The 22,533-nt window shown below is 32.4% G+C and overlaps 4 protein-coding genes across 5 annotated transcripts; 3 read left to right on the plus strand and 1 right to left on the minus strand.

Annotated features, from left to right (window-relative positions):
- The first annotated feature begins 1,050 nt into the window (after positions 1–1,050).
- Positions 1,051–4,495, plus strand: LOC108454031 (internal alternative NAD(P)H-ubiquinone oxidoreductase A1, mitochondrial-like). The gene is made up of 8 exons (XM_017752326.2): positions 1,051–1,622; positions 2,485–2,698; positions 2,793–2,953; positions 3,042–3,107; positions 3,218–3,381; positions 3,521–3,635; positions 4,044–4,223; positions 4,303–4,495. The coding sequence occupies exons 1-8, from the start codon at positions 1,197–1,199 to the stop codon at positions 4,453–4,455; spliced, it is 1,479 nt and encodes a 492-aa protein (XP_017607815.1). The 5' UTR covers positions 1,051–1,196; the 3' UTR covers positions 4,456–4,495.
- Positions 4,496–4,604: 109 nt separating this feature from the next.
- Positions 4,605–6,051, minus strand: LOC108454032 (selT-like protein). The gene is made up of 4 exons (XM_017752327.2): positions 5,754–6,051; positions 5,603–5,676; positions 5,178–5,496; positions 4,605–4,887 (listed from the first exon to the last, which is right to left on the minus strand). Exons 1-4 carry the CDS (start codon positions 5,931–5,933, stop codon positions 4,771–4,773), a joined length of 690 nt encoding a protein of 229 aa, XP_017607816.1. The 5' UTR covers positions 5,934–6,051; the 3' UTR covers positions 4,605–4,770.
- Positions 6,052–11,717: 5,666 nt separating this feature from the next.
- On the plus strand, positions 11,718–16,205 carry LOC108454753 (U-box domain-containing protein 44-like). The gene is made up of 5 exons (XM_017753320.2): positions 11,718–12,445; positions 12,541–13,329; positions 13,815–14,121; positions 14,298–14,762; positions 14,915–16,205. Exons 1-5 carry the CDS (start codon positions 12,011–12,013, stop codon positions 16,027–16,029), a joined length of 3,111 nt encoding a protein of 1,036 aa, XP_017608809.1. The 5' UTR covers positions 11,718–12,010; the 3' UTR covers positions 16,030–16,205.
- Positions 16,206–17,403: 1,198 nt separating this feature from the next.
- On the plus strand, positions 17,404–21,712 carry LOC108457033 (omega-3 fatty acid desaturase, endoplasmic reticulum-like). 2 transcript variants are annotated; one of them, XM_053019415.1, is made up of 9 exons: positions 17,404–17,558; positions 19,680–20,027; positions 20,118–20,207; positions 20,285–20,351; positions 20,428–20,520; positions 20,621–20,806; positions 20,886–20,966; positions 21,039–21,176; positions 21,269–21,712. In XM_053019415.1, the coding sequence occupies exons 2-9, from the start codon at positions 19,702–19,704 to the stop codon at positions 21,452–21,454; spliced, it is 1,167 nt and encodes a 388-aa protein (XP_052875375.1). In that variant the 5' UTR covers positions 17,404–17,558; positions 19,680–19,701; the 3' UTR covers positions 21,455–21,712. The 2 variants fall into 2 exon arrangements, with proteins under 2 accessions (XP_052875375.1, XP_017611323.1); XM_017755834.2 differs by lacking the exon at positions 17,404–17,558 and adding an exon at positions 19,401–19,535.
- The last annotated feature ends 821 nt before the right edge of the window (positions 21,713–22,533 follow it).

The raw sequence follows: 22,533 nt of genomic DNA on the forward strand, positions 1-22,533 counted from the left end.
AAAATTTAGGGAGTTGTCAATAGTATTCATCATCTGATTTTGATGTTTGGGAAGGTGTGGAGAGGCAGACCGTTTAAAGGGCCTAGAAATCCTTGGTTCCAAATTTTTAAGAAATTATGATTTTTTAAATTTTAGAAAATTTTAATTAGATTTTTTAAATATTTAAAATTCTCATTATAGGTTTTAATTTTTTAAAAATTAATTAAACTCACTTAAAATATTTAAAAATTCTCATTAATCTCAAAAAATTTTAAAATTTTAATTAGAACCACAATTGTTTTAAAAAAATTCTAATGAACTCTTTTTTTTTTTTAATTTTAGGTTCCAAAAATTAATCTTAGGAGGGTGTGCTTTGTTCATGTCCTTCGTAAGACTAATTCTTTTGTGTATGCTCTAACAAATGCTGGTATGGGTAGAGATATGATGTTTATGGCCTAGTGGCAATGCATTTATCTTTTGGAATAAAAGAAAATATTTAGTAGTCATATAATTTTTAAAAAAATATATATGCTATAATTAATATGAATTTAACAATAATAAAAATTTTAACAGTATTAACAACTGAATCTAAATATTGGAATCTAAATAGTAAAAAACTATTTTAAAAAATAAAAGTATAAAGACTAAATTCTAAATTTTTTTAAAATATATAAGAATAAAAATTTGATAAAATGGTAAAAAAAATTTAATAGTTAAAAACGATGAAAAAAACATTAAGGTAAAAAATTAAAACAAATAGAATACATATTATTTAGTAACCAATTATAATTAAATAATAAGTTAATTAAAGTGGTTATTGTCCGGTTTAACTTCGGTTTCAATTTCTGGATCACTAATCTGATTATTGTCCAGTTTTTTATTCATCAAAAACTGCAGTCATCTCATCGCTCCCAATATAATTATCTTATTAATTCGCATGAATGCATTTATTCTTACAAAATTCAGTAATAAAATTTTGCCTTTTTGTAAGATAAGTTTAGCCAATTGACACGTGGCACAAACCCATCACATTAGTAAATCCTATTTTTGTGGAACAAAAATCTTACTCAAAATTCTGAGACTCATAAATTCCGCAGAAAATCTGAAATATATCCACAATCTTTGGACCCTGAAAAACCCATCTTTAATGCCCCCAACAAATCTTTTTAACATTTTTAAAGAAAATGAAATTATGAAACAGTGATAATCAATCAGCCATGTTTTGGTGTAGGAATTTCATCAAAATCTCGACAGCTACCAAAGCTAAGAGCCCCATCACCACTAACCTTATACTAACTTCTTTATCACATTTCAGCACCGCCAACCAACCCCCAGTTGCGGCTCAACCTTCAGGTCTTGGACCCACCAAAGCAGATGAGAAACCAAGGGTGGTAGTGTTAGGCTCAGGTTGGGCTGGTTCCAGGCTAATGAAAGGCTTGGACCCCAAGCTGTATGACATCGTTTGCGTTTCACCCAGGAATCATATGGTGTTTACTCCCCTCTTGGCTTCCACTTGTGTTGGGACTCTCGAGTTCAGGTCCGTCGCTGAACCCATTTCCAGGATTCAACCCTCCATTTCTTCAGCACCTGGCTCCTATTTTTTTCTTGCTAATTGTACAGCTGTCAACACTGAGAGCCATGAGGTATGTGAAACAAAATGTTGCCTTTTATTGGGTTAAAATAGTTCCTATTCCCTTTTACTGGAAGTGGGATTGTATTTGAGTCGAGCTGAGCTCTAACAACGAGGAGTTCAAACTCAAAACTCAAGTCAAGCTTGATTAGATATCATTATAGATGCTTAAGCTTGATTCAAAGTAAAATGTACTATTTAAGCTTGACTTAGGTTTGTCTACATAATTTATAAACTCAACCTCAAGTGTAAACTTTTTTCATATATAATTTTTTTAATGGTAAAATAACAAATTTAAACTTCGGTTCTAAGTGTATACATGTAAACAATAAAATAATAGTTTAACATTAAAGATAAATCATAAACATATAAAAAAACTCCATTAGGCTCGCAAGTTGCTCAAATCTAATATTAGCTTACTTAAACTCAACTTGTTCAATAGCTTATATGCTTTAAAAATTGCCGAATCAAATTCAAATATTTTTCGAGTAAGACTCAATTAACTTATGAACATAAACGTCTCATTTATACCCTAATTGGAAGATTGAAATGGGAAAATATTGACTTTGAAATGAAGAATTAAGTTTGATGACTTAAAATTTTAAGATACCGTTATAAGTTAGAACCATATATAATTTAGTTCATTTTTACAGACAATTATTTGAGAATAGTATTGTGACAATATATTTTATATATGAGCGGATCTTATTCCAAGATATTGATGGCAGCATCGGAATACCAAGTTGAATGATAAAATATTTTCCCTTTTATTGTTCTTCGTTGGAAAAGAAAAGTAGTACAAATTATATGAAACGTTGTAAAATGTTGGGTATTTCAATGGCTTAATCATGGAACATTTGGGTCGGGCATTGAAGGTGCATTGTGAGACAGTGACTGAAGGAGATCAAACATTGGAGGCATGGAAGTTTAAGATTTCATATGATAAATTGGTTATTGCATCAGGGGCACAAGCATCTACGTTTGGAATCCATGGCGTAAAAGAGCATGCGGTTTTTTTACGCGAAGTTCACCATGCTCAGGCAATTCGCAGGAAGCTACTTCTGAACTTGATGCTATCCGATGTGCCTGGTAACTAGTTGTTTTAACTTTCTATGGTGAAAACAAATATAACTCACAGCTGTGATTAGAGATGTTTTGGCTTACTAGTTGGGTGTTGAGGCAGGGATTTCTGAAGAAGAGAAACGTCGATTGCTGCATTGTGTGGTTGTGGGAGGTGGTCCTACAGGGGTTGAGTTTAGTGGTGAACTTAGTGATTTTATTAGGAGCGATGTTCACCAAAGATACACACATGTAAAAGATTATATCCATGTAACACTGATAGAGGTTAGTCACCATCCAAGTTATTCAAGTCTTGTCTGAAGTTGGTGATTTTTCCATTGTAATACAGAATTACTCTTTTTTGTTTTGCCAGGCAAATGACATTCTGTCTTCCTTCGATGATCGCCTTCGTCACTACGCAATTAAGCAGTTAACAAAGGTGAAAAGATAAGAATTGATTGATGCAAAGATGATCCTTTTCCCCTTACCTGTTCAAGGGAATTTTCTCATTTTAATCTTTCCTCGGTTTAATTCAGTAGTTTTTCTCAGTCAGGAGTACGTCTAGTTCGTGGGACTGTAAAGGATGTTAGACCTGAAAATGTAATCCTTAGTGATGGTTCGGAGGTTCCTTACGGATTGCTAGTATGGTCAACTGGTGTTGGTCCTTCTCCTTTTGTAAACTCTCTAGGACTTCCCAAATCTCCTGGTGGAAGGTAAGACCAAATCTATTGTATAGTTCCCGAGTCTGATACCAGATGAAAAAGTGAACATAGATTTGGTTTTCATGGTTTGCATCAATGCTTTGCGAAGCTTTAGTTTACTATGGGTTGATCTTAATTGTATGACTAACAGGATCGGTATTGATGAGTGGCTTCGAGTTCCTACTGCCCAAGATGTGTTTTCAATTGGCGACTGCAGTGGGTTTCTGGAGAGTACGGGTAAACCAGTTCTTCCTGCGTTAGCACAGGTACTTTTCTAAGCTATGATTCAACTATTTTTCTGCTTTACGTAATATCAACCGGTTCTAATAAAAACTAGACTTGGGTGTTCATCATGAATCACCTGCCTCTCTGTTGCTACATGGATTCATAACAATGGCTAACTATAATATAAGTCGACCTACCTTTAATTGTTCATGTCCTGAAAAGGAACAGATTTAGGTTTCGTTCTTCTCAACAGTGTTTAATTTAAGCTACTCTGTCCAGTTTCCATCCAAAATTCGGGTATAACAGAATACATGATAATACCAAGTCATGTATTTAGCCTATTGGAGTCAAAAGCACTATGGTGAGCCTTCTTGCTAGGTTTTCAGACCCGACGGTGTATGGATTTGTGGCTTCCAAAACTGGGGTGCTAATGTTTCTTTCATGAACAGGTTGCTGAAAGACAGGGAAAATATCTGGCAGACCTATTGAACAAAATTGGTAAAGAAGGTGGAGGACATGCTAACCGTGCTAAGGCATTAGACTTTGGGGATCCATTCGAATACAAGCATCTAGGAAGCATGGCTACCGTTGGCAGATTCAAGGCTCTTGTTGACCTAAGACAGAGCAAGGTGATTTATTTATTGATTTTTCACATTTGAGAACTATTAGTTCGGATGATTTGTGAGGCATCTTTGATTGTTTTTATAGGAGGCAAAAGGCGTATCCCTAGCAGGAATTTTCAGCTGGTTTATATGGCGCTCAGCATATCTAACACGGGTCGTTAGCTGGAGGAACAGATTCTATGTGGTTATTAACTGGCTTACAACTTCTGTATTTGGTCGTGACATTAGCAGATTATAGATTCAACAAGAGTCAAATTTTACCGGGTTTTAGATCCAAATACTTTCATCCTATTCCATAAGTAATACTATTTAACTTCTATGTTTAACAAAATACTAAAATAAAACTTGACCAAATTGGAAAACTATCAAGTACTAAGAATAACAATGTTTGTTAGAATAAAGTGGCTTATATAAGTGCAACGAAAAGTTCAGATACACAAGGTAAAACCTGAACCCGTGTTTTTACATGCTTTCACTACAGTAATCTAAGTAATAACAAAAGAGAAACCTGGACCTTGTACTTTTATGATCGAGTGCTTTCAATCCAACAGAACTAAGAAAACACTACTCCAAGGTTGCCAGTCACTCTTGAATTAGCCAATGTTTTGGCGATAATATCTTTCAACTCAATCTCTCCAGGAAACCTTCCCTCCTTAAGCTTAGAGAAAACCTATAAATTCAGAAAGTAAACAAGGTAAGCAACTAGAAACACCAATTCCTGCAATTTTAAATGTAACCAAAAAGAAAATAAGTGGAGATTCAACACCACTTTAGTCTTTATATTATAGGGTATTCAAACAAAACATTTAGATCAGGACAGAACTCATACTAATATCAGAATCGAATCAAAGGTTTACTAAGCAGCTAAAACAACTCCATCAATCAATAAACAATAAGAAATTGAGTTTTGGTTTCTCAACTGCTCAGGACACACACATATATAGCAGAAGGGTCACTAACCAATTCATCATTGCAGTAAACCTCGAAAGCACCGGAGCTTTGCAGAAAAGACTGCATTACATTCCCAAGAAGCCAAGCAGTTGCAATGGACCCGAACCTGTTTGCACGCAAGGAATAATACCACGGCGGTGGTGTCGTAATCCCAATCATAGGAAAAATCTGTTCACCTGCCATCATAATCCCTATAACTCCAAATTGGAAAACTGGAACCACTTTCGAAAGCAAACGTTTCGGCAATGATGGTGGATAGTTATCAAGGATTACATCAATTCCAGGAAACTGGGCTTCTAACATCTTCTTCATTGTCACAGCAGTTCCCCTGCAAATTTTCATCAATTACATGTTCAATTGTCATTTTAGGAAAAATATCAACTATAAAATCCAAATAAAAGGAAAGCATCAGAAGAAAAAAAATCAATTAGAACCTGTAAGAGCATGAAGCGCAGAAATTGATATTCACCGTGCTGCCATAGCCGATTCCTCCACTAGCGCTGGGTTTCTTCGAAGGAAGAAAAGAAGAGGGGATAAATTGAATAAGAAATTCAATTAAAATAATGGATGAATGATTAAAGTTACCTGTAAAGAAATATCTAGGGTTTCAGGATTGAGTGGAGGTTTGGGTAGGTGGGGATGATGGTGGTGATGGTGATGGTGATGGGACGGCGGCTTTGGGGGCGGAGGAGTGAAGAGGCTGAGGAGATCAGTGGCGAAGAGGAAGAGAGGTAATCCTACGAGGAGGAGCTGCGCCCGATCCATGGAGCTGATGCGAAAGCCAAAGAAAGATGGGAACTTGAGGAAATCCTCGAGAGTCGAAGAAAGTAAAAGATCTAAAAAGAGAAAACAATGCTTGGGGAAGTAAATAAACAACGAATTTAATAGCATTTTCTCGAGAGAAAAATTTGTAACTACACGTGTATTCCAAGTAATTTTTATTTTAAAAATTACAAAATAATTAGTTGTCATTATTTTTGTCACTTAATGATAAATGAAAATAATGCGACCGCGAAATAATTTTAATTTTAATTTTTAATATTTATTTATTATATTAATTTAGTCTTCATTTTAAAAAATTTAACCATCAATGTTACACGTGTTAATTTGTTTACAATTTTGTTTTTCTTTATGACCATTTTATTCAAATAGCTAAAAGAAAAAAATTATTAATTAAATTTGATTAAAATATTTTTAAAAATTGAAAACACAACAAAATCTAATATAATGGTTTTAATATTTTTCGATTTTTTAAAATTAACTCTTAATGTCACAAACAAACAAATAATACAAAAAAGAAGCAAATTACGTTGTGTAAATATTAAGTGTTAAATATTTAAAATTAAGACTAAATTGATACAATGTATTAATGTTGAGGGTTAAAGTTGCTATTATATCAACTTCTAAAGTTGTCATATCATCTTCTCATTAGTCATTTAATATTTGATGACAAAAACAAAACAAAACCGAAGAGTTAAGTAATTATTTTATAACTTTTCACAATTGAGTAATAAAAAAATTTACTAATAGTTGAATGATTATTCGAGTGGTTTACTCAAAAGAGAGAGAATATAGTAGCATTTTTATTAAGAATTAAATATATTTTTTATTTGATACAAAAAAGTTATAAATTCGAGAACCGCTATATTCATTGAGTTTGAATTGTAATAATTGAAGGTGTTAATAATGAATTTTCACCGCTGCTCTCTTATGTTGTTAACATTAATTTCTATTTAGTCATTTATTTTATATTTATATTGTTATTTAAAAGTTTAACTTTTAAATAAATTGATATATTAATTGGGTTCAATTTAATTGTGAAATGACTAAAATACATACTTTTTATGAAGCAAATTGTTTTATTACGAGGATATTTTACCTTTTGTATTTTTTATATAAAAGTAGTTTCTAATATCTCATGTGTTTCACGTGATCTTAGCTTTTTAATTTTTAATTAACTTTTAAAACAATGTGTTTTTAAGGATAAAATAAAGCGTTTTTAATTATTGTAATTAGTGTAAATTATTATTTTTTCTTCAAATTGTTGAACACAATTAAAATATATTAATTTATTTAGCAATTCAAATATAATAATAAGAGTAAACTATACAATTAGCCATTCAATCATTAGCGTATTTTTGTATTGGTCACTCAACTATGAAAATTTTCAATTTAATCACTAACATTGTCATTTGATTTTGTTTTGGTAATATTAGTTAAAAATTAAATAATCAATAAGTTAAAATTTATTTCCATTTTGTTTTGCGTGCAAAAACAGTTAAAATACATTATATGAAAGATATTAATGAGAATGATGCAATTTTATTAAACCAATTTCTTTAAAGAATTACGAGTACATTTGATAATATCACTACACTAAGGGCATTAGATCTCAACAGAATTTAGTTTAATTCAAAACAAACAAAAAAGAAAAAATTCCAGGGATTTTTTTGATAAAACTCAGAACAAACTAGCACTTTAGGAAGCAAAATGCTTGGCAAAAGGAGGAATGCTAACATCAATCAAATCGACTCTAGCGTTTATAATGGTTTATATGTTCTCTTGCTTCAAGGCTCCACAATATTTCTGCAATAAAATTTATTATAGACTGCTAGAGCCTTTTGGTGGAGGCATAAGACAAGAGAAAGGAATCCACGTCTCTGCAATTGGAGACTCTTTTGCACACAGAAAAAACGAAGGGGCTAGGAATTAAATGGTGAGTTTTATGAATGAACCTTTGCTAACTAAGCAAGCATGACACATGACAAAACAAGACTTCATCCTAACTAGGTCATTTCAAGCAAAGTACTATAGTAACAAGTATTTCCTAAGGGTTGAAATAAGACTAGCAGATTCTTGGATATGAAAAGGCATTCTAAAAGGAAGAGATGTGTCTTATGAGGAAAGAAATTCAAATATGGGGAGGTGACATTAGTTATGTGACAGTCCACACCTGATCCAATCAATGGATTTGAATGTGTGGTGTCACATTACGTTGTCGAAGCAATGTAAACTAATTTGATTTTATTTTACTAAGTAATTGTTAGTTTTGATGTCCCAAACTTTTAATACAATAACATTTAAGATAAATTTTATAGGTATTATATGTCCTAAATCATTTGGCGAAAATATGATTGAAAATTTTATCAAATATCTTCAAATATTTTTAAAGACCGCAAAATACTAAAAGATATATTTTAAATTTGTTTTAATTTATCTAAATGTTTTTGAATTAATACCAAAGTGTTCTAAAGTGTTTAAAATGTTTTTTTAGGAAACTTGGTATACAAGTCTAGAAGTCTCACGTCTATATGTCTTGAGACATAAAAACTTCAAAGCAAAAATTTGCTTTAAGAGCTGCCTATCTTAAGGCATTTTACAATATGTCTAGAGACAATTGGCAGATTTTCTCGAGACACTATTCTAATTATCGTAACTCTTTGAAAAGCCAAAACTCTCCTAACTTTAAAAATTTATAAACCTAACCCTTTTCATCAGTGCTGATGGTGTTGGCCTCTAGCCTGTGGCTCCTTGTCATTCACCATCTTTTCCATCTATCTTCTTCCTTTTATACTTATCTGGTTTTTCTTTTCTTTCTTTCCTTCCTCCCTTACCGTTGTCCTCCTCCTTTTTTCTATTTTCTTTTCTCATTTCTCAATTCTAACTATAAATGGATGGAAGTGCTTTCTTTGTAAGAGAGAGTCTTGGAAATTTTAGTCAATTTCAATTAATCACACTGTATATTTTTTTTTTTTCAGTTTTCATCAACTTTAGTTGGTTCCTAATTATGTTTTGGTGCATGCTTGACATTCAACAACGTAAGCGAACGACTAAGATTCGTTGGGAATCTCTACGAAAGGGTCTCTCGTTGAAGATGGAAGATTATGTTGAAGGTATTTCAATGTTACCTTACTAATATGTTCGCTAGCAAATAGTGTGCGATTGATACTTTCCAAAGTTTTGAATATTTATTGATGTAAGTGATGAAAGAGATAACCAATTGTCATGTATGACCTTAATTACAATAGTTGTAAATGGTTTTTTTTTTCCCTTTTAGTGTAACTCCCAACATTTTGATTAATTAACTTGAACCTCAGCATTTGGCTCATCCGTCTTGAGTGTTAATCTTTGAACCTCATCCTAAATTTGAGTCACAAGGATCACTTGTATGTGGTGTATATAAGTGTGACAGTTGAAAATCCTACTAAAGGCGTGTGAGTTGTATATATAAAAATAACAAATTTACTTTATATTTTCAATATGCATATTAAATAAAAAACTTTAAATTATATTAACCAACCATAAAGAAAATCCTATAACTAATTGTTAACAAAACAATGGTTATACATGGAGCAAACCCCAAACTCTAATATGATTAAAAGAGTAACAATTGACTTTAAAAAATGAGTTGACAAATAAATTTTTTAATTATATTTTTTTGAGTTTTTTAGAATAATACAAAAATAATTATTTACTTAAATAATTTGGAATTTTTTATCAAAATGATGAGAGAGAAAAATTGAATCCCCAATCAACATTACAACTATCGATTTGGGGTTAAAATCGATGCATTTGGTTTATTGGGACCCCAAATAGACAAACCATCATACTGATTTGATATTTTTCATGTTTTGTCATGTCAGTTTAGGGGGTAAAGATTCTCTGTTGCCTAGGAAGCCCAAATCGGCAGCCGCCATATCAATTTGGGAGGTCTTTAAAAATCCTAATTTTTTAGGGACCATTTATATAAATTTAAAAAAGAAAACAGAGAGTTGTTGAAAAAAAATTTGAGAGTTAAGTGAAGTGAAGGAAAGAAAAAATAAGAAGTTAATAGAGTTTTTAAATTTGTTAGAAGTTAATTTTAGTTAGAGGAGAGTTAAGTGAAGTGAAGGAAATTAAAGACTAGGAGTTATTAGAGTTCACAAATTCGATTATCTATTGACTTTAAATCAATATTAGTTTGGCCCCGCTTATGGGGGATGCGATCTATACCCTGTCAATTTATTTAGTCAATTAATCTAATAAAAATTTAAATATATGTTTAGAATCTCATAATTAGTAAATTAATTTATCATATTCGTAATTCGATTCAATCTAATTAATGTCATACCTAGAACCTATTTGGTACAAACCTAAAATTTTAAAATTCATTTTCCTTACCCTAAACCATAAACGTATATTTCATAATACCAAAATCCATAACATACTACACACAATTTTTACTTAAATATTTACAAATCAATAATACACATTTTTTTATAAAACAATTATTTACTTAACATAATAACCCTAAACCCTAAACTAAATTTTCTGTAATTTTAAAATTAAATATGAAAATTTATATACCAATAAATTTATTTCAATATTTGCTAAATGCGAGTATATAACAATATTTATTTTATTTAAACATATAATAACATAATTCCTACATTATTCACTAATTACTATATATTTATAATAATCACGTTATAAATAACATACAATTTATTCATACTTTTAAATGAAAATGGACATATTATTTAATAAAAACAGTTTAATTTAAACTAAATTGAGATTGGTTGCATAGGTACTTACCTTATCGCTTCAAGTATTTCAAGCTTGAAAATAAAATTTCAAAACATAATTAAAGAAAATGATTATATTTAAAATAAATTACAACTATATATATTTTAATAAAATTCAACCTCTTTTGGCTTGTAAAAAAATTATGTATTTTTTGGGAGGGTTTTAAGGTCTTTAAAGGTGATTTAGATTTAGAGTTTTGGTTGACTTTTTGAGTCTTTTTAAGGATGGCAGGGTTAATATACGTGGGTATTAATATATTCAAGAGTTTTAGAATTAATGAGATCTCGAATCATTAAATTGATAATTGTTACGTCGATTTAGTTACATTAATTTCAACCCTAAATTAATAATTATCATATCGATTTTGAGTTAAATTTTTTCTCTATATTATTTTGATTTATTTTTAAATGAACAAACATATAACCACAGGTCGAATTCAAGGAGAGATTGCGTATGGCAGATTTGTGTTTCATACCTTCTACTTAAAATATTTCAATTGTTTGAATAATAAAATGTCAAACCAGTTATTGAAAGGTACAATTAAAAATGTTAAATCTATAAATTACTCCTATAGACCATCGCAAAAATAAATAATACACACATTTAAATAATTATAACAAAATTAAGCATGACACGGCACAATGGGATAATAACTAAAATATCTTTTGATTTCTATTAATGAATTTTGAATATGAGTTTTATGGGATTTATATCAAATTAAATTTACAAATATATATTTATGTTCCAACTTGAATTTCAACCATAAAATTTTTAAAATATTAAATTTTTCAGCACAATTAAAATATGATTTAAAGATATTTTACTTATAAATAAATTTCTTTTTATTTAAAAAATTTCTTTTTAATTAATTGAATCTATATAAATATTATTATTAGTAAGGTAGACCGAGTGTAATACTAGAAGATTGCATAAAAGATAATTATTTATAAACGGAATATAAACAGGGTTATATGGATTGGGGTGAAAGTGAGTTTGAACTTCCAACGAACTGCAAGATAAAAAGTACAATCATAATTTCACAGTGGGAATGGAAAGTGTGCGTTCGCCAACGTCGAACGTTGACTAATCTCCTCCCAAAATAAAATTCCTGTGGAAAAACGCTTTACTTCCATAACAGAAAAGATAGCTTCAGCCTTTTAGCTAATCAAATTTTGTTTTCGTAACATTTAAATTCCTTTTTTCTTTTCTTTTGTAAATGCAAATCTCCTCAGCTAATATCAATCTCTTGACTTCTTCAATGTCAATCTCGACGTGAAATGGCGTCACCTCCACCGTCCACGATATCCACAGCTGTGGAGTCCATCCACCGTTCCCTCTCGGAACTGACTTCCTCTTCCTCCGATTCCTTCGACAATCCCCGCCGCTTCACAGCTTTCGCTTCCAGACTCCAGTTCATCCTCAACCATCACCACTTCCTCAACTCCGCCTCTCTCCCTCCGGCTCTTCAAACTGCACTCAAAGGAATCGCCTCGGATCTTTCCAAAGCCGTCGAAACGGTGTCGGCTTACCGTAAACGAAGCAAGATCTTCGTCCTCATCAACTGCAAATCTCTCTCTTCTTCTCTCCAGCAACATTCATCCGCCATCGCTTCCTGGCTCGCCTTGATCGAATCTTCCTTCTTCGATAACCTCCCCGATCTCCGCAAAAAAATCTCCGATCTCTCCCTTGACTTGAGACAGTCTCATTTCACCGTATAAATATCTCACCAAGAAAACTTCATTCTTTCTTCAATTATACATTTTTTTTTTCCATTAAATTTGACTAATTTGTTTCTTTTTCATGTCAGGTTACTGAAAATGAAGATAGAGTTCACCGTACGCTACAAAAAGAAGGAGAAGGAACGCAAACAAGTAAAGCAGTTCAAAGTGCGATTATAATGGATTTAGCGAGATGTTTAGGTATTGATTCTGATAATTACCGCGAGTTACTAAATCAAGTTAAATTGTTAAAGGAGGATTTAGCAAACTCTAATTCCGTTTCCGGAAGGCGGATTTTAGTTTCCTTAGAAACGATCTTAGATAACTGGTCAGTGGATCCTGGATTGTCAACGTTAAGCGTTGACCGTGAGTTTGAAGAAGAAGCTCACATTTTACCGTTTAAGAACTTTTTGTGCCCGTTAACTAAGGAAGTTATGAAGGAACCTGTTGTGTTAGAGTCATCACAGACTTATGAGAGAACCGCAATTGAGTATTGGTTTGAGAGGTGTTTGGATGATGGAAGAGATCCAACTTGTCCGGTAACAGGTCAGGTTTTGAAGTCTTTGGAGTTGAAACTGAATATCGGTTTGGCGGGTGCTATTGAGGAATGGGTTAATAGGAACATTGAGATTCTGGTGAAGGGTGCAGTGGAGCAGCTAAGCAAGGAGAATGTGGACGTCGAAGGTGTTGAGAGGGTGTTGGATGTGGTTTATAAGATATCAGAGGAGTATCCTTCGAATAGGTTTCGAGTTAGGAATGGTGGGGTTCTTGTGATGATTGTTAAGTTGCTAAAGAATCGTACAAATGGTATTGGGACTGTTTTGAGAGGTAAAGCTCTTATGACTTTGCTTACCATGGCAAAGGATGATGAAAGCAAGGTTAGTGCTTCATAACATGCTCTTGCATACTTTTTTGTTACCTTTGTTGAGAGTAGAAACTAGAATGTGATAGCCAAAAAGTTGGAATTTGGCTGTGTCAGGCTTTCCTTATTTACATTTAAGATAAGGACTTATATGCTTGGTTGACTTATGTGTTTTGCAAATGATATGGGTTTGTTACTCTTATAAATGAAGATGATGTATGTAGCATTTCAGATAATTGAGGAAATACCGAAGTAGACATGTCTTATTGATTTGAATTTCCAAATGTTTTCCTTTATCTCGTTTTTGGGATTTGCAAGCTAAAGTTTAGTTTCTGTTTCTTTCAAAACAAAAAGAAAAAGAAAATTTGCTTGCCTTTTTATTATAAAGGTTTTATGATTATTCATCGCAATGTAGGGTATGTTACTTCAAAAAGATTAAGTTCTTTAATGCTTATGGAGTTTAGTCTCCGACTGACTGATACTGTGTCGAAATATTTGTAGAAAATAATGCTTGATGAAGGCATGACTAGGCTGGCCATACATAGTCTTACTGGAAGCTCAGAGAAAGAGAGGGAGTATGCTGTGAAATTATTACTAGAGTTTTCTAGTGATGAAGCTTATTGTACGAGAATTGCATCAGAGAAAGGGGCCTTAGTACTTCTCTCAAGCATGGCAGGAAATTTGGAGCATCCTGCTGTAGCCAACTTGGCTGAGGAGCTGTTGACACAAATGGAGAGAACCGAAGATAGCGTTCAGCATTTAGCAGCGGCAGGAAGATTTGAACCCTTACTTAGTCGGCTGCGTGAAGGTATTTCTTATGCTAAATCATTTCATGTTTGTTATCCAATAGATATAGAAATGGGGATATAAATTTGGGAAGTAACTGCAGTTTTGGAGAAAACAGAGAAATTTTCTTTCTATCATTTACTTCTAGAGAACTTATGATGGTATACAATTTTGAAAATTTTCTTTTACTTTGAACAGGACCTGATGATATTAAAATACAGATGGCATCAATTATTGGGAGAATGACCTTGACAAATAACAATAAAGAACAAATTGCCAGGCAATGTGCTCAAACACTAGTTGAATTGTTATCTAAACCAAAAGGAAGAACATCGAGCTTGCAAGCCTTAAATAACCTGTCAGGGTTGGATGACAATGCAACCATTCTGGTTGATTGTGCTGTTCTTCCTGCATTAGTGGCTATTCTCTTACAAGATGAAGGTTCATCGCCAGATTGGAAAGAACTTGCAGCATCAATAATTGCAAACATAGTATCAAATCCTGGGCACTGGGAACTGGCTTCAATTGACAGGAAAGGGAATTCAATGCAGTCAGAATCAGTAGTCTTTAGTCTTGTTAGACTTCTTTTTGTTGCATCTTCCCAATGTCAAGCTTCTATTCTCCGCATCCTATATGGAATGGCTAGCTCACCGCAAGCTGCAGGTGATCTTTTTGACGACATGAAATCATTATCTCTTTGCTTATGAAGAAATTTCTGAAGGAATTTGGACTTATTGTGCATAGACTTGCTTAAATCATCCTTCTATTTATATATAAATTTTTGTTTATTTATTCAAATATGTTGGATCTTGCAGAGTCAGTAGCTATGCATATACAAAATTCTGGGGATGGCATCAAAACAATCATTCTGTTTCTTGAATTCCCAGAGGTTGAACACCGAACTTATGCTTTTAAGCTTACAAGAGTACTTGCGGAAAGGTTTGGTCATGATTTAGCTCAAGAGCTAAAACTTTCTGACAAGCTTTCCTTATTTAAGGAGAAATTACTCGATGACAAATCAACAGGAAGTGAGAAATCCGATGCTGCATGCATACTTGCTAATCTTCCACTCTCCGAAGATGAGGTAAAAACAATCATGGAGGCAGGCTTTGTTAAATGGACAATAATTACTCTTAAAAAGCAGAAGGGTATCTCGAATGGAAGAACATCCCGGCCTATATCAAGCATGGCAGAAGGACTATTAGGCCTATTGCTCCACTTTACAAGAAGCCTTGATCAAGAGACCATTAGTGTGGTCAAGGAGCATCAAATCATGAGCATTTTCTGTGAGCAGCTGAGTTTTCCTGCAAAACCTAGAGTGAGGCAGCTTGCTGCTGTTGGATTGAAGAACTTGTCTGAAGCTGGAAGGTCAGTTGCAGCTGCAGACTCGGAACCACCACCTCCCCAAGGTTTCTGTGCTCCCTTGGTATTCATGTGTGGAAGGGCATCTCCAAAACCTTCGACTTGTCCCATACACAATGCTCCATGTGAAAACAATAATCAACTGTGCTTACTAAAATCCAATTGCATCAGACCCTTGGTTGACCACCTTCGCGATGAAGATACCTTTGTTCAAATAGCTGCAATTGAGGCACTTTCAACTCTTATGTTAGATACGGGTAATGGTTACAAAAGATCCGTGGATGAGCTAGAAAAGCAGGATGTAATCATGGCTGTCATCGAACTTTTCACCGAAATTCGTCCTGGAGTGCTTCAAGAGAAGGCACTTTGGATGATAGAGAAGGCATTGAGAGTGGACGGCCCTGCCCATAAGTACTCCCTCAATCAGGCACTGGTTAGGGCTTTGGTGGAAGCTTTTAAGCATGGAAATGCTAATGCAAAGAGACATGCTCAGGATGCTCTTACCAACCTAAAACAGATATCAGGTGTAAGCGGAAAAGCCTCTAGTCACTCTCGGGCGCGGAGGTAAGTAGCAACACAAAATACTCATTATCCCTCGTTTTTCTATGTAGACACAGTATAATGCTTCAAATTTGTACAGCATTCACATCACAGCCACCAAATTTTGTATTCATTCCTGTATATTATTCATCATTAATGAATAATCCATCATCCTCGTTTCTGGCTCGGCGGTATGATTTCCTAGTTCACTCTTGTTTGCTGCTTTATTTTCTTGCGATGTGATTTGTCGACAACATGCTGCCTCAATCTTTGAAAAGCAAAGTAACATGTTGGGAAAAGCAAGTATGGTTTACTTTAGATAAATTGAATTTATGGGGGGATATCATTAAAACCAAGTAATTTTGTACAGCCTGGTTCTTGGCTTCCTCCACATTCCTAAATGTCTTGAGCTCCGAAATCTCGTCATCGTCCTTATTTTCTATACATCATCGAGTAGAGCAAAATGAAGCGCCTCTTATCTATTTTCAAACGTGAAGAGCAAAGTTGATGCATATTCCAAAAACAAGGGGGAAAAAAAAAAAACTGAACGAAAACTGCAAAGAACATGTACATAATACATGATGTAATGGGGTCCTTGTTTTTTGATTCAAATTGCATTTTAAATTTTTTTATTTATTTCTACAGTTAAAATTTGATCTCTATACATCAGCATAAGGTAAAAGTAGCATGTCACATGTTAATCTCTGGTTATTCTATTAACTATGCCAGTTTTAACAGTATAAATGGAATAAATTTTTAATAAAAATAAGACTAAATTACTCTTTGATCTAATATATAACGACTAATTTTCTCGCTTTTAATAGTAGCAAAACAAAATACTCATTATGCCATTTTTAACAAGACCAAATTTGTAAAATTTATAATTTTTAGTAGAAACCGATGAAATTTTTAATGATTGATTTACTAATTGATCTAATATATATAGATTAATTTGTTCATTTTAAATAGAGAGGTAAAATGTAATCGATTTCTAGTACAGGGCCTCCAAGATACTTTTACAATTTTCTTATTCATATATGATTATTATATTTTTCACTTTTTGTCCATTAGAAAAATATATAGAGGTACAGTTTATATTTATAGTAATAAATCAAAATATAGAAAATTTTAATCAAAACAAAACTTAAATGACTTAATGTGAGATTAATTAGTCTTCAAAACTATAGTAGAAGAAGCCATTCAATAATTTAAGCCGTGACAAATTGTTTTTGCAAAAAAGAGGAAAAAGAAAAGTTCAGACACAAAAGAGAGTGTAGGGAGAGAAGAAATTTGAGGACAATGGGTGATTTTGAAAAAGAAAATAGATTAGGCATTTAAGGCTAAAATAATGGTAGACCAAGGAAATAGGTCTTAAAACAAGTAAGGTGTTAAAAGCTTTTCCATTTCTTTTTTTTCCCCTTCTTTAAAACTTTAAGGTAACGACGATACCATAAGGTAAGTCGTTCCCTTCGATGATTTACAAAGAAATTGTGCTTAAGAGTTCTGGTTTGCATTAAATCTCTACATCGTGGCTTCAAATTTCATCTCTTTTTTCGGGTACCTTTCCTATTCTTTTTTTTTTTGTTTTCTATGTGAGAATCTGTCTCAGTTTCATTTCTAAATCATTTTTCTTTATTCCTGTTTGTTTTTTGCTTTGTTTTTAGGAGCACTAATCAAGAATTTGAGTGTTAAAAAGTTTTTATCTAAATTAAATCATTTGTTTTTGAAACAGAACAATTTGTTATTCTGACAAAAAAATGTTCAAAAAATTAAACTGAAATTTTAATTTATATGAGGGACTAAATATTAAATTCCCCCGGCACCTCTCCAACCTCCACATTTTGTTGAGCATTTAATGTTTTATTTAAAATTGTCTGGACCCCAATATCTTAAATTGTTTCCATTCAGTTTCCGATGTCTTAGTTCTTCACATACGTGAATCTCCGGTTGCTAGTGATTCCGACCCTAAAATAAAAAAATTGTTATTTAGATCATTTAAAAAAATAAATAAAATCATATTTTAATTCCTTTTAAAATTATAAAAAATTAATTTAATTTTTTTTAAAATTACAAAGATATAAACTATTAAAAATTAAAATTTCATTTCGCCCCCTTAAAAGAATTTTTTAACTTTGCTATTGGTTCTTCGTTTAACTTTTCATCTATTTTAGTCATCGAACTTGTATTGTTTGTCAAATCACTTTAAAATTGATAAAAAATTAAAAGTCTATTAACTTTGCAGTCTATATCAGAAATTAATTAATTTTAAAAATTTAAAACTATTAAAAATATTTTTTATAATTTTTATACTTTTTAAATAATTTTAAAATTTAAAATAATTTTAATAATTATTTATAAATTTTAAAATTAAAAAATTAATTAATTAATGATGTGGTAATCCACATATATATCATATTAGTGAAGTTAAGTGATTTGATAAACAATACAAATTTAAAAACTAAAATAAAATTTTTAAAATAAAATTAAAGGGTTAGATTTTAAAAACTAGCAAAGCAATAGGAAGGATTAAGTGGGCTTGGCTTTGAGTTGGTCAGCACATGACATGTGAAAATGAGAGATGAATATTTTAGTGGTGATGGCAGATAGCTAAACCCTAACTTTATTCTTGAGTCCCTCAATGTTTATTTTATTTATAATACTGAGCTCACTCACATATTCATTTCAGTATTATTAAATGAAAATAAAGTGAGTCTGAAAACATATTCCAAAGGACTAATTTCACTAGAAACACACAGTACAGGGACCTAGGACAACAATAGAGGTTAATATTAAGAATGGTATTAAATTAGAGTACATGAGGCTGACTGACGCTTCCTTTTTCTATAGTTTTATAAATTCATCCACCAGCCTCGCCCAACGGTCCCTGACTGCCTGCAATTTCACACACTATATGTATATATTCACCAACCGCATCTTTACCCCAAATCTAATAATTCAATTATAAACTAAATTATAATGAACAGAGAAGATATTTATATGCATAGTGGAATTTTACTTTATTGTCTGCCTTTTTCTTATCATTGAATTTTGTATTAAATTCATGCTCTTTTTAACATTTTAATTGTTACATGTATCTCCATTGCAAATGGAATGATGGTGTGAATCCCTAGATGATGATAGTGATGGCAATTCCCAAACCCTAGCTCTATCACAACTCTTTAATTTTTTCTTATATTTCAAATTAATTATTTTTCTCTTTTTTATTCACAATCGTCTGTAAATAGTATCCCTTTAAACAATTACCCATCATTCAAAAAGAAATGAACATATTGTAGAAGAGGTGCAATTATTGGAAGGTGAAAGTTTTTAAACCCACTTGTTTGCAACTATTAATGAGGTTTATGGGGAGATGGGTTTTTGATCCGTACACAAATATTCATTATACCACACTAGCTGGAAACTTGATCTGTCGGGACCATACATACACATGCATGCATACATACATACATACAATTGTTGAATAAGAGAATTTAATAGTGGTAATTCGAAAAAAGAGACCAGCAACGTTGAACAGTAAGTGTCTGAATGTCTGGAATATATAAATTGTTTGTTTTTAAGAGAGAAAACACCCTTTTCCTTTTTATTTATTTATTTATTTTAAATTTGGCGGACTGTTATGCTGCTGCCCTATTAAAACTGGAGTGTGGGTTGGTGCAGATAGAGACGGGGAACTGAAAGAATGAGCCCTTCAATGAAGGAAACATCATTAGAAACAATGGAGAAAAAGGGTGAGGATGTTAATGGGATAATGAAGAAGGAGCAAGATAAGTTGTTCGATCCAAGTGAAGCCCCTCCTTTCCGTATTAATGATATCCGAGCTGCTATTCCAAAGCACTGTTGGGTCAAGAACCCTTGGAGGTCTATGAGTTATGTTTTCAGGGACGCCATTGTCATCTCTGCACTCTTAGCAGCTGCACTTTATTTCCGTAGCTGGTTCTTTTGGCCTTTCTACTGGGTTGCCCAAGGGACCATGTTTTGGGCTCTCTTTGTCCTTGGACATGATTGGTACAACGACTCATTTTATCAATCTCTTTTTCACTTCCATTTTCCATTTCGGTTAATTAACTCCTGGGATTTTTGTTTTTGTTTTTGCAGTGGACATGGAAGCTTCTCTGATAATCCCATACTTAATAACGTGATGGGACATATCTTACATTCTACCATCCTTGTTCCTTACCATGGATGGTAAGTTCATTACTTGATTAGCTCAACATTTGTTCTTCATATACTATGGAACTTCATTTGAACAATTTTTTATATAGGAGAATAAGCCATAGAACTCACCATCAAAACCATGGAAATGTGGAGAAGGATGAGTCTTGGGTTCCGGTATGTATATCGAATTGAATTCAGTTAGTTCATGCAGTCGAAAACCAAACTTATATATATATATATTTAATTTCAGATGTCCGAAGATCTTTATAATAGTTTGAGCAGCAGGACCAAGTTTCTGAGATTCAAAATCCCATTCCCCCTATTTGCATACCCTGTCTATTTGGTGAGAGACATTGATTGAAATGCAAAAGATGATTTTAACAATTAGTCATGATTTAACAAGATTGAAGTAAATAAACATTGGGTAAATTTTGGATATGCAGTGGCACAGAAGTCCAGGAAAGACAGGATCTCACTTCAACCCATACAGCAACTTGTTTGCTCCCCAAGAACGGAAACATATAATGACATCAACAACCTGTTGGATAGCAATGGTGGTTTTCCTTGTGTATTTATCCTCTGTAATCGGTCCATCCATGACATTCAAGCTCTACGGTGTTCCCTACTTGGTATGCCACTTCTACCAAATTCACAATATATATATATATCTCTGAGTAATGAATATATGATTGTTACCATTTCCATTAGATTTTCGTGGCATGGCTGGATGTGGTGACTTACCTTCATCACCATGGATACGAGCAGAAGCTTCCTTGGTATCGTGGCAAGGTAGTAATTACAACCCGCCCCCTCCATTGCATTTGACACTATCAATGATTTTGTTTGTGTGACGACTATCAGGAATGGAGTTACCTGAGAGGAGGGCTTACAACAATAGACCGTGATTATGGTATATTCAATGGTATCCACCATGACATAGGCACCCATGTCATTCATCATCTCTTTCCTCAGATCCCCCATTATCACTTAGTCGAAGCTGTAAGTATTCTCAATTTTTGGGTTAATTTTAGATTACTCCTCAAAATGTTTCCATCACCTAGCAGTAAGCTTGAAAACGGGGTGTGGTGCAGACAAAAGCAGCGAAACCGGTGATAGGAAAATACTACCGGGAGCCGAAGAAATCAGGGCCGATTCCGTTTCACTTAATAGAGAATCTAGTGTCGAGCATGAAACAAGATCATTACGTGAGCAACAGCGGAGAGATTGTATTTTATCAGACGGATCCCAACCTGTTTTCTCCTCCCAAATCCGCATGAGCCATTTTATTTAGAGATCATAGAGCTGAAACAAACAAGGGCCTTCATTCTTTTCGCTTTTAGAAGGGACTTTGTATTTGTTTTTGTTTTGTTTTGTTTTTTTTTTTTCTTTTTGTGTCTTCAAAATAATTAAGGTTGAAGTTCCTGTAGTCTCATCAAAAACATGATTATTGTTACCAAACATATACACGGTACTGTAGGAGAATGAAATACAAATTTTATTATTATATAATAAAAAATATAAAAACTTTTGGATTCTTTCATTCTTTTATTTATATTTTCCATTGAACAAATATAATTTCATAGATTGATTATCAGCACATGATCTCACATGTCATCTACATCCTTTATATATATAGCAATCGACAATTACATGTGGATCTTACAGCCTTTCACAAAAGTAGCCAGGGCATGGGGCAAGAATAGTTATCCCTGTCTTCTGAGATTTCCAGAAAATAAGAACAGACCTATTTTTATTTTAGGTTAAATTTTATAAAACATCAATCCACTCCATATATATATATATATACAAAATTCAACCTTAATAATAATAAATATTTTAAAAATAAATAAATTTCAAAAAGAAAAATTATAAATTTTTTAGAAAGTTTATCATTATAGTAGTAAATTAAAATTTTAATAGTTTATCCAATTTTTCAGTTCAAAAATAAATAATTTGACTAAATTTTAAAAGTTGATGATCAAAATGACCTAAAAAGAATAAGAGCTAAAATAACAAAATGAGTAAATATTAAAAGTCAAATTAATTATTATACTTTAGAAAAATATTATATTTGATTCTATGTTTCGTATTTTTTTAAACTGTACATGTCACGATCATCATATGTTCTCAAAATTACATATCAAATTAAAATAATATAGAGAATGAATCTGTCAAGAAGACATAGTATAAGGACTGTTTATGGAATTTAACTTTTATTTTATTTACTGTCAGTCAAAACAAGAAAATGAGAAGTTGGATTACCATAAACTTGATTTGTCCTAATGTTCTAGTTATACGAATATTTAGAACCAGCAAACTTGGAACATTATGGTTTTATTTTATTGTTTTACTAAAT

This window comes from Gossypium arboreum, chromosome 9 (genome assembly GCF_025698485.1).
Source record: "Gossypium arboreum isolate Shixiya-1 chromosome 9, ASM2569848v2, whole genome shotgun sequence".
Classification (NCBI taxonomy): domain Eukaryota; kingdom Viridiplantae; phylum Streptophyta; class Magnoliopsida; order Malvales; family Malvaceae; genus Gossypium; species Gossypium arboreum.

Coding starts and splice junctions, on each gene's coding strand:
- LOC108454031 (XM_017752326.2), top strand. CDS start 1,197: ATGTTTTGGTGTAGGAATTTCATCAAAATCTCGACAGCTACCAAAGCT. Junction 3,108..3,217: donor CAATTAAGCAGTTAACAAAG/GTGAAAAGATAA, acceptor AGTTTTTCTCAG/TCAGGAGTACGTCTAGTTCG. Junction 3,636..4,043: donor TTCTTCCTGCGTTAGCACAG/GTACTTTTCTAA, acceptor TTTCATGAACAG/GTTGCTGAAAGACAGGGAAA.
- LOC108454032 (XM_017752327.2), bottom strand. CDS start 5,933: ATGGATCGGGCGCAGCTCCTCCTCGTAGGATTACCTCTCTTCCTCTTC. Junction 5,497..5,602: donor TGCGCTTCATGCTCTTACAG/GTTCTAATTGAT, acceptor GAAAATTTGCAG/GGGAACTGCTGTGACAATGA. Junction 4,888..5,177: donor TTTACTGCAATGATGAATTG/GTTAGTGACCCT, acceptor CTGAATTTATAG/GTTTTCTCTAAGCTTAAGGA.
- LOC108454753 (XM_017753320.2), top strand. CDS start 12,011: ATGGCGTCACCTCCACCGTCCACGATATCCACAGCTGTGGAGTCCATC. Junction 12,446..12,540: donor TGAGACAGTCTCATTTCACC/GTATAAATATCT, acceptor TTTTCATGTCAG/GTTACTGAAAATGAAGATAG. Junction 14,763..14,914: donor TAGCTCACCGCAAGCTGCAG/GTGATCTTTTTG, acceptor TGGATCTTGCAG/AGTCAGTAGCTATGCATATA.
- LOC108457033 (XM_053019415.1), top strand. CDS start 19,702: ATGAGCCCTTCAATGAAGGAAACATCATTAGAAACAATGGAGAAAAAG. Junction 20,807..20,885: donor TCTACGGTGTTCCCTACTTG/GTATGCCACTTC, acceptor CATTTCCATTAG/ATTTTCGTGGCATGGCTGGA. Junction 20,967..21,038: donor TTCCTTGGTATCGTGGCAAG/GTAGTAATTACA, acceptor GACGACTATCAG/GAATGGAGTTACCTGAGAGG.